Raw genomic sequence first — 19,561 nt, forward strand, 5'->3', positions numbered from 1 at the left:
GTAACACACTGATTATATCAACTCCATTGAACATTTTTTGGACCTTCTAAATACCACTGTGTGGACCAGTGATGATTAAGGTGTGTCTTATTTAAGTACTTATTTTAGTAATTGTATTATATTCTCTCTGTAGGGATGTATTTGAACAAAACCTCACTGCATCCACTGGGATTCAATGTATGTGACTAAACGGGTTAGGGGGAAATCCGTCACATTATATGCTGAGGTAAGTGTGGTTTCTTTCAGCGTGAAATGATTTTTTATTTGAGTGTGGCCTGATATTTGTATTACACAATAAAAAATAATGTGTCCAACTGTAAAATAAGTCATTAAGCCATTAAAACTCAGAAAAAGACTAAAAATGTAAGTCAGTTGTATGCTTAGGCACTTCAAAGCTCTTGGTTTATTTTCTAGGGTCAAAGAAAGTACACAGACTAGAGATCCCTTTATTTAGGTAACATATATAATCTCTCAAATCCACTCCACAATTTGAGGTGATTTTCTGATGCATAAACCTTTTGGTCACTTATCTTTCCCCACAATCACTGACTAATCACTCCCAGCCATTTGCTACATACAATATTAGAAGGAGGCTATCTGTTATAAAGTCTTTCACAAGATCCACGAGGATGAGTAGCAAGTTTGTGTTAAAACATAAAATTAATAAAACTGAGGCAATATGAAATTTAGAGCAAGATATGGTTGATGGTGAAAGGCTTTGAATGTTTTACAGCACAATGTCCAACGTTCTGAAGGACAGAGCTGAACAATAGATTTGAGAAAGCGGATAACAATTTCAACAAAATGTCCTTTGTGCCTGACTATCAAGCAGTTGCACATCTATATACATCAACATCTGGAATGTGAGCCCATCTTTTGATTTTTCTGCTTAGACTTTGGTCTGTTACATCATCCATCAGATCTTTCCAAATATTTGCTGAATACAACCCGTCTGCACATTGCATCACTGACAGTTTAGTAAATGTAGTTGCTTGCCATCAAGGTCAGAACAAAACAAATTTCAATACAGTGGTATGTCTTTTACCTATCTTAGCACAAATACTGGGGGGGGGGGGGGGGGGGGGGGGGCATCTAGCCTAGCTCAATTATGGTGAACAAAATACACCGTCCAACAGCTCTGAAGCTGTCTGTTCTAAGACAGCAACACATCTGGTCAACCAGCTGACTCAAGGATTCAATTGGCTGACATTAGAATGGTGTTCTCTGGGGTTCACTATGAGAGCACTTTTGAGATCCTGTGTGGATTCACTGTGCAACCAGGAAAAAGCTCCATATTTCATTAAAAACATTTCTGCTGTATGTTTAAATGCAGAAAATACATGAAATGAATGTAGTAATGTAAATGAGACCATTTTGGAAATTGCTGCACTTTTTATTTTTTCCACATTTGAGGGAGTTGTGGTAACAGTTTGTCTGATCCAGTTTATTTATTTATTTTTTTAAACAACTCCTGGACCTCTGTTTGTACTTGGGACAGAAATAGAATTCACATTTATCTTCAGATTTACCTGTTTCACTAAACGTTGAGTGAATGACTTGAATGTGTTCTGTCATTTGTGTGTGCTACCAAGGTTTGGTTTACAAACTCATAAACTGAGAAGATCTTCATGAATGCATGTATACTGTGTTAAACCGTCTGGGTTATTTACACCAGTAGGTGAAAACTATATGTATTTGAATTCTGTTAATACAAAATTAACTGGCATTGATTTGGTCTGCTTTCCTGAGCTTGTTCCTGCCACAAAAATATTTCAGTTTGATTCTCAACAGCCACTCAGACAAAGAGCTGTTTTACCCCACTGCCAGTCTAATAAACAGTAAATGACATGTTTTAATCAAGGAGATACATGCAAAAATGGAAAATCATAGCATTTGATCCAGACTAAGATACTTTACTTTCAACAGTTACCATTCAGAATGTACCCTGGCTTTAATTAGACCTGTACACATGTTGACATTGTATCTAGATGAGATACGATCCTCCACCAGAACTAATCTGCCATTATGATTTTTTTAAAAACACATTTCTGGCCACAAATCACTATGACTCGTTTTCAATTATTTCTGTCAGAGAGGTTCATTAATATTTTGTATATTAATTGTTTAATTTCTTCCATCATACTTTACATATGTAAGTGTTTGCAGAATTTAGCAATTTGTGTTATTCCAACACTATCTGTACACCATGCCCTAAACAAGTCTGTCTAATGACTCATCAGACTGTGGCTTTTCATTTCTTAGGTGTTTCCAAAACATTGAATAGGGCTGAGGTCTACATAACCGAAAGTAGTAAGAGTCAGCACTCCATATTCCAAGGATTCACCTAGGAGGGAAGGCCTGTATGATGTCTCATGAAGCTCCCATGCATGTCCATACTTAGACCTAGTCCTGTTGACAAAATGAATAGTCTTCCACACATTAGGTCAGGCCAGAAGGGATGGAATGTTTGACAGAGTGGTGGCTCAGTGGTTTGCCTCACAGCAAGAAAATCCTTGTTCAAATTCGGCAGGCTGGTGTCTTTCTTTGTGAGATTTGGATTTTCTCAAAGTGCCATGTCAAGATGCGCCATTACTGGCGCGTACCCCACCTTTTGCCCAATGTGAGCTGGGATTCCCCTGCCCCCTGCACTGGATAAGCAGGTATGTATGTATGTATGTATGTATGTGTGTATGTATGTATGTATATATGTGTGTATGTATGTGTGTATGTATGTATGGGATGGAATAACAGGCATCAACTTAGTTGAAATCTAGTTCTATTAGTTCAGTGGACTCAACCTTTTGGGTATAACCACTTTAGATGTCTCCCAGTGCTTGATATGAAAGCCAAAGAAAGCTGTGACACCACATACATCATGTCCATACACTTCAATCAATTTGGAAGAAGACAGACTTGTCAGGATCCTCAGCTATTCTTTCATTCCTTTACAGCATCACTGCCCTGTACATGGATGTGTACATGTGTCAGGATGGTACCTACAGTAACCTGCACCATGCATACCTCCAAGAGACCCAAGATATACCCAAAAGAAAAAGGACATGTATCAACACCTTGATTCTGGCCTTACCCATATCATTACCTACCATTTCATTCAAAGTTTCATGAGACTTATTATTTTTTAGCAAAAGTGAACACATAAATGACACATGAGGGGGGGGTTCAAGGAACGATCAAGGGCAGCTATCTGGAAGGAAAAGAAAAAGTAGGGAAAGAGTGGGACGAGAAAGAGTGCAGCCAATTCCAAAGTCCAGGCACGGACTGCAAAGTCAAGTTACCATGTCGAAGTCAGTGCCCTAACGTACAATGCCACTTGAATGCCGCAACTACTTGATTTCCTTTTCGTGTTAGACTCATTTCGTGAAGGCAGCTACCACAGCCCACAACAACTCGTTGGTATTGGTTTTCATGCACTCCCCCTCAGGCTCCAGTTCAAGCAGCTGCCGCACTCTCTTCATGGCCAGGTCATATTGGTCATCCAGCAGCGGGGCAAAGGCATTTTCCAGGACGTCGGAGGAATGGGCTAAGAAGATGAGTGCAAGCAGCCGCTTGTCCATTCGATGAGGGTCATTCACCCACTTGTCCAGTACACCCTCTTGGACTTTCTTGATGAGGCGCTGCTTTATGTTGTTGTTGGTCAAAGGATGTGTGGTCATATCAAAAAGCAGAAAGTTCTGCTTCTCAGTAGTGAGGACACCTTTTTCCACCAAGTTTTTGGCCAGCCGCTCACGGACGTTCCGCAGTTGATAATGAAGCTTCAGGGGGTTCCATGTCTCTCCTACAGACAACCAAATAAAAAGAAAAGACAGTTAATGCTGTCACAAAAAGGAGATGTGTACATCTACATGCATAATGAGGTGCTGTGACAAAGACACCAGAAAGAACAATCAGTACCACTATGTCAGTAAGTGCATCTACAGTGGTAGACGTACTGTAGCATGTCCACTGAGTGGTATAACAAACTCACTAAAGCTGCAATGAAAATACCAGTTTCCTGACATGATAAAGTCTCAGTGGATTATTGCTTTTTGGGAGTTGCGTGTTCGCCCATTTTCCATCTCCCATTACACCTCTGTATGTCTACTTGTCAACTTTCATTCAACGACTGTAAACTACAATAAAAAAGTGTGAAGTTGCATTGTCACATGCAAAAACTGCTTCTCAAACACAGCTGTCTTTCTTACTGTCTATATTACTTACACACACACACACACACACACACACACACACACACACACACACACACACACACACACACACACACACAGTATGTTAACCTTTTTAAGATCTCAACATAGAAAGTGCTATACCCTTTCCACAGCAAAACAATTTTAGAAATAATCTGTTTAACAATAATGTAGTATGATCATATCAGGATGCCACTTAGTACATAATACTATAGCATTACTTTAATGTCCTAATGCACATACAAACTGTCCACCCCAGTCTAAAGCTGAACACATCATGTTAAAGTAAAGAGAGTCTGAGTCTAGACCGAGCACTTTTTAATTCTGCTATTTCAGAGTTTAATATTGTATGATACCTTATGCAGACCTGCCAAATCACTGACCTAGATTGGTCAGATATGAAACACTGCTGTTTGTAAAATGAATTACTATATGTAATTTGCATACATACGCATTACATATTCCATCATATGCATACAAATGATGCATCAGTGAGGGATGTACTGATTCTCCATTATTGATACTGTTAACATATACATAAACAAACATATAAGCAGATCTAATTACTGTTAGTTGTTTGTCCATAAACACGTCTTCAAACATCATCAGTTTCCAGTTTCAGTTTAACAATCTGCGACACATGAAAAGTAGAACTTGACATTACTTTGCCAGCTGGTTAACAATCAAGCTAGCTTCCAAATTATGTCATTATTAAATATTTTCCCAAGGTTGGCAGGTCTGCATTAACATTAACAGAAATGTCTACAAACGATTTGCAGTCTCTTGAAATGACCTTACGCATATGTCAATCATGATCATCCCAGCTTGATATTTGATGAAAGCAATGGGATTGGTCAAATGTATTTGTAAAATTCTTCTTCTTTTGCTTTTCAGTAGGTTAAAAGCTGCTCACAAAAGGTAATTAGTTTAGTTTTTAAAGTTGTTTAAAGTTTAAAGTTTAATTACAAGAGAGCTGAATATAGCTTTTGCATGTGCATGCTATAGACAGTCTGGAGGCTGCACTGCCCTCACAGCTTAGTTCTGCCCTTTTCATTCCGTCTACATCATAGGCCTGGGCTTTGATAAAAGGAACTGATATGTTCAGAGGCATATAATTCCAATGGATGGGACAATTTGGAACTTGTTCTCAACTGGAGGCAATTCTCAAATCCCATCACTAGTGTGAATCAGTGCAGGTCTGAACTCACCACTGAGCAGTTCTATCCAACTCTGCACAGTCTCTGGTGGTTGAGTGTCTTTGATGTGTTTTAGGGCTTCATCCAGGAGCATGTCGCCTGTTGGAGCATCTGACTTACAAATCACCTGCAGATGAAATACAGAATGATGACAGCCAATTACACAGTGTAGTTCTGAAAGGACAGTAGCTGAAATAGACATAAAATGATGCTTTTATTTGAATGAATCGAGGCTGTGCTCAATCACTGACTGACGTTCCCAGTCACATCAGACACTGAAACTGCTGGCAGCTTTGGTAAACTGTGTGCTTTGCAGTCCACACACTCTTAAACCACTCAGCTAGGCCTGTAACTAACATTCATTTCCATTATTGATTAATTGGTCAGTTACTTTTTCTGATTAAAACACTAACAACAGGCTGAGCAGGCAGCTAGCAGAAGTGTTTCTGCTGTGGAGTTATGACAGCAGCTGCTCGCTAACAGCTAACATTATATGAAAATAAGGAAAAGTATAAAAGGTCTCCTTTAAAGTGGTAGTAAAGCACCAGCAGGGTGGGATATATGACAATAAAATAACTTCTCTGAACTTTTGGTGTCATAAATCAGAAACATGTCCTACCTTCCTGGCCAGAAGACCTTTCCTCCTCATGCCACAGGCCTCCAACTGAAGGCGTCCTCGCAAGGCAAGTTCGATCAGCATGCACCCTCGCAACCCTGATGAAATGCAGTCATTCCAAAACGAGGTATAGCCCTATATCAGGGAAAAGACATCAGAATCCTGGTTTGTTGAAAAGTTAGCACACAAGAACAACAGTTCTGTACCTGAATCCAGAAGCTATGCCTCAGTACATATACAGAGTTAGTAACAGTAAGTAATCTGAAGGGTTTTTTTGACTAAATGCAGATTCAGCATTATACTGTACATACCTACAGGACAGCAACCTTGAATGCAGTTAATATTAGCATCTTCATTTTTGTGCTAATGAAGCTGCTCACCACAGTACTGCACTCAGTAACTACTTAAAGAAGATCCAGTAGTACTGTGATTAAGCCACGTTATGATGTACAGCCTTGGGTCTTCTCTCCAGAGTAGTATTGGTGGTAAGAATGAAAATTCTAAGTAAAGGGGTTTTGTTTTATTTTATAAAGGGGGGGGGACTTGAATTGTGAAAGTGAAGTCTGTAAATCATCGGAGGAATTTTTCTGAGTGGCACAACCCCCGGAAAATGAATTTTCTCAAGGAATTTCATCCATTCTGTCTGATCACATTTCGGGAAAAAAGTCCCACAATGGAATCATTTTATCTCCACCCAAGTTAGCCAGAGGGCTAATCAGGAAATTAGCTAAATCGGCCAGCGGAAGTCTCAAGTGAACATGCTCCATGGGGGGATTGGGCCCTACAGTGGCATTTTTGGTTTCATAGACCACTGAGCAAAATTCATAAGAGGAAGGGGGTCCCACCTTCAACACTTTATCCAGCTCTCTTTATACATCCATGTTCTGATGTAGCAGCCTCTCTCTGTCTCGCTCCACACAACACTCTCTGATTGGTAACATGTCATGAATAATAGCCTATAAACAATGAAGGCTGTGCATGCTGCTGTGCCACAGATGGCTCCAGAGAAGCATCTACAGACTGGAGCAGTTACACTGAGCAAGCCGAGCTGCGCTTTGAAGCTAATGCGGCAGAGTGTGCAAAAGCTGCAATAAACATCACAATCCTCTATGCTGAAATTTTAAAAGTATCATAATCTTATGATCTGTTTCTATGACGACAATCAGGTTTCCCCAATTACACCACTGAAAATACCTGAATAATGCACTTTGCTGCAGCATATAACACAAATCAAGCTAATGTCAAATCTCTGGTAGCTAACCTGAATGTGATAATGAATGTTAACAAGTTAACTTGTTGAGCCACAATTTAGCCAACTGACTTGAGATTTTAAACGTAATGGAACTGTATCTAAGGTCTGTGTTAATCTGGACTGCTTCCATGGTGTATAGGTGTCAGAGCTAAATAGTCACTTCCAGGGGTCGACAATATAAATGGCCCGGTGGCCCGGACGTACTTTCAAAACCGCCAGGGCCACCAGAACGCTCTAAGCACTGGCCCGGTGGGGCCAGTGAAAAATATGCCTTGAAAAAAATTTTTTGGTTAATAAAAACAACAAAAAATTCACATGGTGTTGTCTTTTGCAATGATATCTGTGAAACTGTCTCGGTTATTACCGCGAACACGAGTGTGTGTGTGTGACTCCGTCGATCAAAGACAGCCAGCTGTCCCTGGGACGTAAACACACCACCTGCACAGCTCGCACTTTCCCGCGTACAGGTACCGCTCCGCTCGCAAACTGCTGCAGACTGTTGACAGGGAGTTTCTCACTGTTCCCGACATCAATAATGTTAGTTGAAAGAGAGTGAGAGGGATTATGAACAAAAGAAAAGGGCAAGAAAGTTCCAGCCTCAGTGGCGCGACCGCTGGAATTGGCTTGGATATGATGAGGAAAAAAATGAAGTCTATTGTGAACTATGCCGGTCAATGCCCACGTATGCAGACAAGTAAGTTACAGAAAAGTTGTATGAACAATTAGCTATTATTTTTTATTAGCCTATTATTAACTCATGAGTGCCGCAAAAACAATAACAGAAGCCCCGTGCCGTTCACAGCCTCTTGCCGCGCTATGTGATGGGCTCTCGGCCGAAGCAGGTCAGAAACACCGCCTCTAACTTCATGAACTCAGCTCAAACAGAACCGGTGCTTCAGCACAGTGACGCTTTGATAAACACCGGATCCGCGCTGGTATCCTCCTGTATTTCATCCGGCCGCTATCGGAGCTTCATTTAAAAACAACAACAACAACAAAAAAAACAACAACAAAAAAACCACTCGTTGCGATGAAGCGGAGAACAGCGGAGTTTCCTCTGCTGCGGCTGACATGTGGTCAAGACGCTACAGACCTGTCACAGTCACAGGTGCATTTCATTTTCATAGGACTTCAACCTCAGAGCTCTCTGTCTTCAGACTGTCCTGACGTGTCCCCTGTACATCACACAGGGACAACATGCTTGGTTACTGAGTTTTATTGTTTTCATAGGTAGGCTACAGTTAAATACAGTTTATCACCATAGTGGCAGGAAAGATCATTTCATCTATAGCTATGTATCAAATATTGTGTTGGTCAAGAACATTTAAAAAATTAAAATTAACACAGTGTTGCTGAATGAATGAATGAATGTAGCCTATTTCGAATATAATAAAAATAAAAAGCTGAATACAAACAAAGAACAGTGTCCTAAAGGGAGTAGGTAGAATAACAAACTAATACCCTACCCCTTTATTACTTATCTTGATATCCCAATTTATTTATAACAGCTTGCAAAAAGCGAGTTATGATAAAACTTCCTGATCGTGAGTTGTCATGAGTTTTTGATCGTCATCTATTTCAGTTCTGTTGGTCGTAGAGGCCCGGAGGGCCAGTGGCAAATTTGCCTTATTGTCTACCCCTGCACTTCTATTGCTATTGTGCACCTTCAGCTACAGTAATCATTGGTAAGAAGTAGCTTAGTTTTTATAATGACAGGTTCCCTGCCAGTGTTGGGCAATGTCAGACACAGTCAATAATAGCGATGGACAAAGAGGGTAACGATGCTAACATAACGACTGTCTTCAACTCAAGTACTTCACATGGGTTGGGTAAATGTCTCTCCTCTGCCGCACTGGAGCACCTTATTCCCTGCTATCACACATCAAAAACAACTGCTCTGCTGTAATAAATGAAGTATAATTAGGATGTAGAGCTGTCATCCACCAATTGGAAGGATTGGTGGTTCGATTCCCGGCTCCTCCAGTCCACATGTCGATGTGTCCTTGGACAAGATACTGAACCCGAAATTGCTCCCGTTGCTATGCCAACGGTGTGTGAATGTGGTGTGTGAATGCAAGTCGTCCTCCTGATGAGCAGGTTGGCACCCTGTGTCGTAGCCCCTGTGTATGAATGTGTGTGAATGGGTGAATGTTACATGTAGTGTAAAAGAACTTTGAGTGGTCATAACGACTTGAAAAGTGCTATATAAGTACAGTCCATTTACCATAATTGTGCCTTCTAAATTTTGACACCAAGATTTTAAATTTTTACTGCAAATGTATATATCTGTTCTTAATATGGGTTATTGGTCTCCTTGATTACTAATAATCACTATGGACCCTGAAAAAAACATATTGGTCAACCCCTAATTTTTGTGACACTGTCATAACTGTCCTGAATCATGATATATTTCATAGGTATAGACAGGGCTTGAAATTAGCACTCGCCATTTGCGACCCAAATTCCTCAATTGGCGAGACAGATTTTTAGAAGACTGAATAGTGAACACTCAGAAGAACTGGAGAGAATGGACCAATGCAATGTCTCTGTTTGACCAGCATGGGGCACACTGTACAATTCCTTAAATGGTTTAGCGGGTGTCTTAAGACAGGCTAGGTTGTTGTAGCCTTAAATCCCGGGAAAATAAGCCAATTTTCCCGGGAATCCTGGGAAATCGACAATCGAAGACAACATTAGCTGAGACAACATTAGCATGTGCGACCAGCTGTTCGAAAAAGAAAGAATCTCCACGACTCTGAAAGTCTCCCTGTGGTTCAACCTTCAACAACAGACACACATTAGGTCTAGGCATGGGCCGGTTACCGGTTTCCAAGGTATACCACGGTATGAAAAAGTCACGGTTTCAAAACCCCTAAAACTTTCCGTCATACCGTTCCTGCAGTATCGTCAGAGAGAAAGTGGAGGTCCCGGCCTCAGGTCGCGTGCAGCTGCAGCGTAAAGTACCCCTCCCCCCGCACACCTCCAGTTGCTGTTACAAGCAGGTAGCTCTGCATGCTGTATGATGGCTGAAGGAAGCGAGCCCCACAAACTTTCCCCCCCGTCAAAACGGACCAAGTCGGCTACGGCTTGGAGGAAGAAGGTTGTTTTATTCACTAAAAATAATTCATTTATGTCGTGACTTGAGTTGCAGGTTTAGCCTCAGTTAAAGGACTGCATTAAGGACTGCACTTATTTTTTTAATATTTATTTTTATTTAGAAAGAATTCAGTTATTTTTTTTATTATTACTTATTTTAAATACATATTTACTAATGTTCCATCATGTTCTATATATTGTTTAAAAATAAAGGACTGTTCAATGGAAAAGTTTTCTTTTTTTGTTTTTAAATACAGACATTTCAAAATAACACATTCTAAAGCTGTAATCATAATCCGTGAAACCGTGATATTTTTGCCTAAGGTTATCATACCGTCAGAATCTCATACCGACCCATGCCTAATTAGGCCCATATCGTGGTCTAAACCAATCAGAGATATTCAAGAGCAGGACCCCCCTCTGATTGGCCGTGGTCCAGATAATCCTGTGTGTAATGCGTGTGCTTCAGTCAGACAGAGAGTGGATGTAGAGTGCATATAGCTGCGGATGACAAGATGAAAAGAACGATTTACAACTTTTTCATGAAGAATGTTAAGTTAAGGCCTGATCCGTCCGAAAATCATAACGATTATACTATTTTCATTTATTTTGAGATGTTTTAAGTTTAAATTTCAGCTCAGTGAAGCACTTTAAGCACCAACACTTTTCAGTGAAGTGACCTTTCTTGTGGAATTGTTCAATAAAGAATTTTATGTTGACCAGATTGTTAGTTAATCATTTACAAGTCAATATTGCCTATATGGACAGCTATTTAAAAATACGTGAACCTGTAAAACTGCGGTGTTGAACGCGATATGGTTGAAAATTTGGGTTTACCTAACTTTTGTGCTGGTGCACCTAAGAAAAAAAGTTATGTTCACCAGTGCAACCAGTGAAAAAAGTTAGTTTAGAGCCCTGAGTACTGCATGACTCAGAATAACAAGCTTGCACTTTTTAATCATAGTGCGTTGTGTTAATTGATCAGCTGTGTTGTGTTTTACCGGCACACAGCACGCTAACACACACCTGTGCATGTTTTATGAGAGTAAACTGTCTGCCTATGTTGTTGTGCAACGTATGTGTCGCAGGGCAACTGTGCTTGAGTACACTTGGGTTTGAGGTAATGTGAGGGGGGACATCCGTGCTTCAACAACTTGCCCTAAAGTGAGTGCACCCTAAGACACTTACGCGCTAATAAAAAGGCTGCATGTTTTTAAATTCACTTGTTCGTTCTCATTTGAACATTTTTATCCAGCCCAAAATAAACACATCATTTATACAATACACCTGCTGCATTATAGAATATACAGACAGGACAAGATCAAAGTGTTACTTTGAAGGCGTAATACTGTTTATTCCTCCAGAAATGTTACATTTACAATTAAGTAGGCGACTACTGAAATTAAATTTTACAAGAACACATCATGCAATCTCATTTTCCACCAATGTTATAGTAGTACACTATTGAATGATAATTGTAGCCTATAGAAAAACAGGATGGCTGCAATATGGTACTACGATGACTGCTATATACTAGTGATATACTAGCCACTTGGCTAGTAGATGAAAAAGTTCATTTCAAGCCCTGGGTGTAGAGAAGAAATGCACCAGCCCTCTGTTGAGACTTGCAGACACAGATGTAGGTTATAATTTAAGATCATTTGTCACATCTTGGTTAGACACAGATTATTTTCATTCAAAGGTAATCTATGTCTCCATACCATCAAGGCAATGTTTTGGATACATTTTATATTTGACTCAATATACAGCAGGTTGTAGATATTAGTGCTCGACCAATACATTGAGGAGACAGTTTTCTCTGCATGGCCTCCACTTAATGAACTAGATTTGACATTTATTTGTGAAACTGTCAGTAAGACAGTTTTAGTGAGTAAATAAAAAACAATAAAACTAGTGTCAATAATTAAACACCCCAATTGACGAATGCGATGTGTGTGTGTGTGTGTGTGTGTGTGTGTGTGTGTGTGTGTGTGTCTAATCAGAACACGAGATGAACACACACAGGCAGGCACACACACACACACACACACACACAAGAGAGAGGGACACAGAGTGGGCTGGCCATAAATATAGCCACAACTCATATTTTAGTGTGGTAGTAGTTACAGATGCTGTATTGGAAACACATGCCTGGTTTTCACTGCAGAATTTATTAAATGAGTTAACAATATCCTCATCACATAAAAAAACTAAATTGGTAATAATAGATTATTAGGCAGAAAAACTCTAGCACATGACAATGAAAGCTGATGTTGTTATTTGTCTTGTTTCTGCAGCAGTTTTCACTCTCAGTCACTGTATCAGTTCACTGCATTGACTTTGTTGACATACTATGTATAGTATTTGATAAATGTTTTTCTGTAGCTCATGTTGTATAAATGGAAATAAAATAGTACTGGTAAATGGATAAACTGGAAACATGACTATTACTCATCACTGTACCTTAATCAGAATTTATATTCATATTAATATTGTTAATCACAGTAACTTAATCCAAACTTACTTTAGCACAAGACCTATTACGTAATTAGTATTTCTCTATAAAGGGAACTAGGGCTGCAGCTATCTATTATTCTATCAATTAATCCAATAAATTATTTTGCCTTATTAAATAGTGAAAGTAAAGATGAGAAAAAGGACAAGAAAGAACAATCAAGTGGGTTTTATTCTTAAACTAAACCCACTTATTACATTTAACTTCAGTACCTTCTGAAACAAATAAATGAAAATAATAATGCAGTAAAGTCAAATGACTTTGAAACAAGACATATTTAAGATTTATAACTTAGACAAAGGTTATTTGGTCTGAATATTCAATTGTTTTAATCAAAACTAAACCCATTTATTGCATTTAACTTCAATGCCCTCTGAAACAAATACATGGACCTACTAACTTTTAGTGTGACTGATTTTAATTTTTGCATCATTATGCTACCATACTATTAAATGCACTAGATTGCCCCGCTCCTCCTACCTCAGGTTTTCAGTGTAGAGACCTGAGATCAACCTCCCTGCTCCTCTCCTCATCTCCTACTGCTGACTGAGATCTTCTCAGCAGGTAGAAACTGATAGTTCACTAACTAGAACAACAACCTTAATGATCTGACGTTATAAAAAGAAGACATGACGGGCAAATAAACGATAGAAAACCGATCAGTTTGGGTGTGTGTGTGTGCTCGCGCACGTGCCCCTTGTTGTCCCCGACTACACCGCGTTCCAAATTATTATGCATATGATATTTTTCTCTGATTTTCCTAAATAGTCAATGAGAATGACAGTCAGTATAATTTAAGTCATCAACCGTTAGAGTATAATTTGAATTTTATTGAACAAACGTCCCAATGATAACAGTATTTTTTTCAAAAATAAAAAACTCAAAATGCACTGTTCCAAATTATTATGCACAACGCAGTTTCAAAACATTTTATAGGTTGTAAAGAACTGAAAATGGTCATTTGTTGAATTTGCAGCATTAGGAGGTCATATTTACTTAAATCAAAATCTATTCCAATAAAAAAAACATCTTAACAGGCCAAGTTACATGTTAACATAGGACCCCTTCTGTGATATCACCTTCACAATTCTTGCATCCATTGAACTTGTGAGTTTCTGGACAGTTTCTACTGAAATGTCTTTGCAGGATGTCAGAATAGCCTCCCAGAGCTGCTGTTTTGATGTGAACTGCCTCCCACCCTCATAGATCTTTTGCTTAAGGATGCTCCAAAGGTTTTCAATAGGGTTGAGGTCTGGGGAGGATGGGGGCCACACCATGAGTTTCTCTCCTTTTATGCCCATAGCAGCCAGTGACACAGAGGTATTCTTTAGAGCATGAGATGGTGCATTGTCATTGATGAAGATGATTTTGCTACGGAAGGCATGGTTCTTCTTTTTGTACCATGGAAGAAAGTGGTCAATCAGAAACTCTATGTACTTGGCCGAGGTCATTTTCACACTTTCGGGGACCCTAAAGGGACCTACCAGCACTCTCCCCATGATTCCGGCCCAAAACATGACTCCCCCATCTCCTTGTTGACGTCGCAGCCTTGTTGGGACATGGTGGCCATTCACCAACCATCCACTACTCCATCCATCTGGACCATCCAGGGTTGCACGGCACTCATCAGTAAACAAGACTGTTTGTAAAATTAGTCTTCATGTATTTCTGGGCCCACTGCAACCGTTTCTGCTTGTGAGTATTGGTTAAGTAGGTTTAATAGTAGGTTTATGCACAACTGCAGGCCTCTGGAGGATCCTACACCTTGAGGTTCGCGGGACTCCAGAGGCACCAGCAGCTTCAAATACCTGTTTGCTGCTTCGTAATGGCATTTTAGCAGCTGCTCTCTTGATCCGATGAATTTGTCTGGCAGAAATCTTCCTCATTATGCCTTTATCTGCACGAACCAGTCTGTGCTCTGAATCAGCCACAAACCTCTTCACAGTACGATGATCACGCTTAAGTTGTCGTGAAATATCTAATGTTTTCATACCTTTTCCAAGGCATTGTACTATTTGATGCTTTTCGGCAGCAGAGAGATCCTTTTTCTTTCCCATATTGCTTGAAACCTGTACTCTGCTTAATAATGTGGAACGTCCTTCTTAAGTAGTTTTCCTTTAATTGGGCTCACCCGGCAAACTAATTATCACAGGTGTCTGAGATTGATTTCAGTGATCCAAAGAGCCCTGAGACACAATACCATCCATGAGTTTAATTGAAAAATGAAAAATGAAATGTTTATGACACTTAAATCCAATTTGCATAATAATTTGGAACGCCGCACACACTTTGTAGTTTTCACTCTCTAGTAAACTGCTCCACGACATAGCGAGTGACACGATGTGCGTCAGTAACAACCATCCGTGTAAAACACAAGCAGAGCAGGTCAAATAAACGAGTGAAATGAATTAAACGAAGCTTCAATTCATGAAAAAATCAGTGTTTCCCTTACATTCATCTCCACATTGCACTCTTTCTCCCTGTTATTCACACACACACACACACACACACACACACACACACACACACACACACACACACACACACACACACACACACACACACACACACACACACACACACACACACACACACACACACACACACACACACACACACACACACACACACACACACACACACACACACACTGGAGCGGGCAAGCAAGAGCGTGCACTAGAGAGTGACTGCACACGTGCGTGTGTGTGTGTGTGACTATCAATGCAGTGCATGTGAGAGCACAGTGTCCTGATAGATCTGTGTTGCTGCTTATTAGACCAATCGCACCAAAGTCTTCTAAAGTGTAGGAGCAGTTCACACTACATAAAACTAGAAAGTGTGTGCTACATCCTGCCGAGGGCAGCACGAATTGCGCGTGCGCACGTGCACACAAAAACAATCGTTTTCTATCGCTTTTGTGTAATATCAATGATATAATGTCACCGTGTGGATCATTAACCTTGTTGCAGTGTGCTCCCTGGTTATAGTTAGTGAACTATCAGCTTCTACCTGCTCAGATCTCACAGTCAGCAGCAGGAGATGAGGAGAGCAGCAGCTAGTAGCTATGTATGGAAGCCTAATGATGGTAAAAGTAAAACCGGTAACTACAAAAATAAACCATTATTATTATTTATCTTTTATTTACAGAAATAGCATACATGTGTATGTTATTTTGTTAAAGCTATCAGACATTAACATTTAGTTGTTTTATTTAAATTATAATTTAATATTACTTTAACAACTCAGGGACGTCCAAGCAGCAACATGTTGTTTGAGCACTTTTTTGCAATGTCAATTTGAAATAATGTTTTGTTTTTGAATGAAGGGGTGGAAATTAAAAAAATATTATTTTATCCGATTCATCGATTAATCAAAAAAATAATTGACGGATTAATCGATTATCAAAGTAATCGTTAGTTGCAGCCCTATTATTTTTCAAAATGTTCTTCCAGACCCCCTAGTGTTGCTGCTACAACGGAAACGCCCCCTCCCCCTGGTCAGAGCCCCTGCTCCTCAAAAGGTCTCCGTACGACCCTGTACCACACATTGCTACCTGGTCTGTGGGAAACACTGAAAATGCCTCGATCATTTTTTGTGATTGAATTATTCGAGTAATCGTTTCAGCCCTAAATGGAACTCTTGTTTACTACCCAATTATAATTAACAACAATAGTGGTAATAACAATACTACTACTAATAATGACAATAATAATTCCAGTGAAGTTTACTGATGCTATTAGTTTTGATAATAAAACAAGTGTATTTTTCAACTGCACAATGGTCTGCATAGGATTGGGAATCGAGAACCTGTTCAAAGTGGTCCAATCCATCAGAACCAGTATGCCTCCGAGCTCATCAACTCCTCTTATCAATGTCAAAGTGTGTGGTGTCCAACCTGTGGAGCTCATTTGTGAGGGCAGTAAAGCTTCCCGACTGTCTGCAGCTGTGAAGTTATCTTCAGCTATGTTGTATTTCATCTTCAAAAAAGGCAGCGGTTATAAGCATGTTTTCATTTAATGACTAAATAATTATCTTTGTGAGACAAATGTGAAGTTTACCGTGAACGTTCTATATCGTCACCCAGAGGCTGATGTCACAGTGGAGCAGTGAACTCCAACAGTAACAAATGAGACCAGCTGACCAACACACACGTGCTCCTGCTCAAAGTGTTGGAAAATGATGTCTTTAGTGAAGCTAACAGTGCAGCAGAGAGGCTGCTCTCCACTGCTGGATATATAACTTCCACTGCTGCAGTTAAGTTGTGGCTGTGGACCATTTATCTTCTCTACCAGTTATGTTTCATATATTCATCAGCATGTGTCATTAAAAAACAATGGACATAATAAAACAGTTGTATTATCCCTGAAAACCTGCACAGGCCAACTTTTTTTCCACAAAAAGCTGATCAGGAATCGATAAGGTAATCAATGAAGAACCGGACCTATAAGCAGAATTAATGGCATTGGTTTCTATCAAATCTTATCAATTCCCATCCCTATTCCTGCATAGTATACAGAGTTTCCACAAAGTATCTTTACAATTAAAAAAAATGTATTACAAAAGCAATTGATGAGATATATTAATCAGATTTGTTCTATGTACTCAGTGGTTATCAAAGTTTTTAATCACATTGCATTTGTGTATTGTGTATGGAACAAAGATACGGGACATCAATGACCTGAAGCTAAACATCACTGATGCCATTAATGAGGCTCTGCTACAGCCAACATGGCAAGAAATCCAGTACTGTCTTGATGTGCTTCATGCAACTAATGGTGCCCATATAGAGGTGTATTAAATGATTACATTTCCACAGATTTGTCTATTCATTTGCTTTTGTAATACATTTGTTAAGTTGTAAAGAGACTTTTTGGACACCCTGTATATCTTATTCAGAACTGAATAACTAAATGTAAGGGGTCCTGATAAAAATGTTTGATATATACTGATCATAATGTTTAATTCCATATCAAAATTGTAGCCAAACTTCCATTTGGCTTTAATGTTTTTGTTGTTGATGATGATCACAGTGAAGGAATCCTTCTTTCCTCATATATGTGATCCCATGTGTTAAAAAAAACTGGACTGAAAGAAAACAATACTTCTTTATGAGATTGATGTGCGTCTCTCTCAGCAAGCTTCTCTTGAGTCAGTGATAAGATCACAGTACAGAATGATCCTTTAACAGCAGATTGAAAGTTTCGATTTGTGGCAGGATTCAGCTATTGTTGAAGCTTGCGTTTATACCTTCAGATTCACCCATCTGTTAGAATTACCCCGACCACTGACAAAATGGTTTTCTGTTTACCTTCCTGTCTGTTTCCTCACTGATGCAAATATAAGCACACACGTCAGAAGAAACACTATCAAAATATTGTGTTTACTAACCGCCACAGTTAATTACATGTAAACCATCGATCCACAACAGCATAGAGTCAAGCAGGATTGATCAAAAGAGGAAAATATTCTCCAGTTTGCCTGGCATTTTAACAACCATGGACGCCAGCTAACATGAAAGCTATGTCGATTAGCACATTGTAGCTAACGTCAGCTTGGATAACTTCCCATCGTCTAACATTAAACTTTATCTTCATTTTGTGGTATAAGAGAACATTTCTATCAGATTTTACCTCTCGGTCTTTGAGTCCTAACAACAGTACTTCTTCCATCAAAGTGAGACGCGTTTCTTTGGAGTCTCCGGTATCATCCTCGTCCTGCTCGTCTCCCCGCCGGGGCTCGTCGTCCTCCTCCCCGGACGGACGGTCTTTGTCGGCGGCGTTGCGGGCGGCTTCAGTCCGCCTCTGCACAAGGCCCGAACTCCGCTGAGTCAAGGAAGTCATGCCGGCTAGTTAGCTAAACAACGACGAAAACAACACGCCTCGGACTCCGCTGCCCGAGATGTTTGACCCAATTACTTGATGAGAAACATCCAGCAGTTACGAGTGTTTTGACTTTTGACTACTGCGGTCCGAGTACCGTTGTCATCTGGAGTACTGTTCCCCTTCCTTGCCTCTGTCCGCAGCAATATAATGTCTGTCTAATATGGCGCCGTGTGGTGTGTGTGGTACCGACCTTATCCAGCAGGTAGAGGCCGAGATAACCTGAATACCCAGCTCAGACAGGCTGCAAGGAACTTTAAATTAGGTTTAACTCTACATCAGATAATCTCATAAACCAAATACTGTCACACTATAACCAAAGCCATGTTGTCATTTGTCATTTGCATCATTTGTCTCATTCATCGCCGCACTTGTAGCCTATATTGAGGCTCTTTAGCCTCTTTTATAGATAAAGTCCTCCTTCTCATTACCCTCCTTGTCATCATCAAATAGACAATTACTTCAACAATAGAATAATCTCAATCTTATAATTACACAATAGATCATTACAAATGACCCAATAATACAATAGCACTGACATAAATGAAAGCATAGACCAGCATAGAGTGTGCTTTGGCCACTTTAAGTAAATAAACATGACTATGTACATTATGGACGTAGGAAGCATTTTAAATGTGGGTGGGATAATGTAATGGGTGGTCTGGGGGTCCTACCCCAGACATTTTTTAACAGAGTAGATGTCATTTCCTGTATTCTGGAGCCTTTTAACAGGTGTTTTGACACCTCCCAGCTTTGACCTATGGATTCATTTAATAATTAGAGTAATATACAGGCAAGATAG

General features: G+C 39.7%; 1 protein-coding gene across 1 annotated transcript; it reads right to left on the reverse strand.

Annotated features, from left to right (window-relative positions):
• Nucleotides 1-368: 368 nt before the first annotated feature.
• On the reverse strand, nt 369-18,921 carry golph3a (golgi phosphoprotein 3a). Its single transcript, XM_062418001.1, has 4 exons — nt 18,511-18,921; nt 6,021-6,152; nt 5,414-5,528; nt 369-3,796 (listed from the first exon to the last, which is right to left on the reverse strand). The coding sequence occupies exons 1-4, from the start codon at nt 18,718-18,720 to the stop codon at nt 3,372-3,374; spliced, it is 882 nt and encodes a 293-aa protein (XP_062273985.1). The 5' UTR covers nt 18,721-18,921; the 3' UTR covers nt 369-3,371.
• Nucleotides 18,922-19,561: the final 640 nt, after the last annotated feature.

This window comes from Scomber scombrus, chromosome 4 (genome assembly GCF_963691925.1).
Source record: "Scomber scombrus chromosome 4, fScoSco1.1, whole genome shotgun sequence".
Lineage (NCBI taxonomy): Eukaryota > Metazoa > Chordata > Actinopteri > Scombriformes > Scombridae > Scomber > Scomber scombrus.

Excerpts from the sequence above, each read along its gene's own strand:
- golph3a (XM_062418001.1), bottom strand. The coding sequence starts at position 18,720 with ATGACTTCCTTGACTCAGCGGAGTTCGGGCCTTGTGCAGAGGCGGACT. Across the intron at positions 6,153-18,510 it reads TAGGACTCAAAGACCGAGAG|GGCTATACCTCGTTTTGGAA; the intron begins GTAAAATCTGAT and ends TCCCTGATATAG. Across the intron at positions 3,797-5,413 it reads TTGGATAGAACTGCTCAGTG|GAGAGACATGGAACCCCCTG; the intron begins GTGAGTTCAGAC and ends GGTTGTCTGTAG.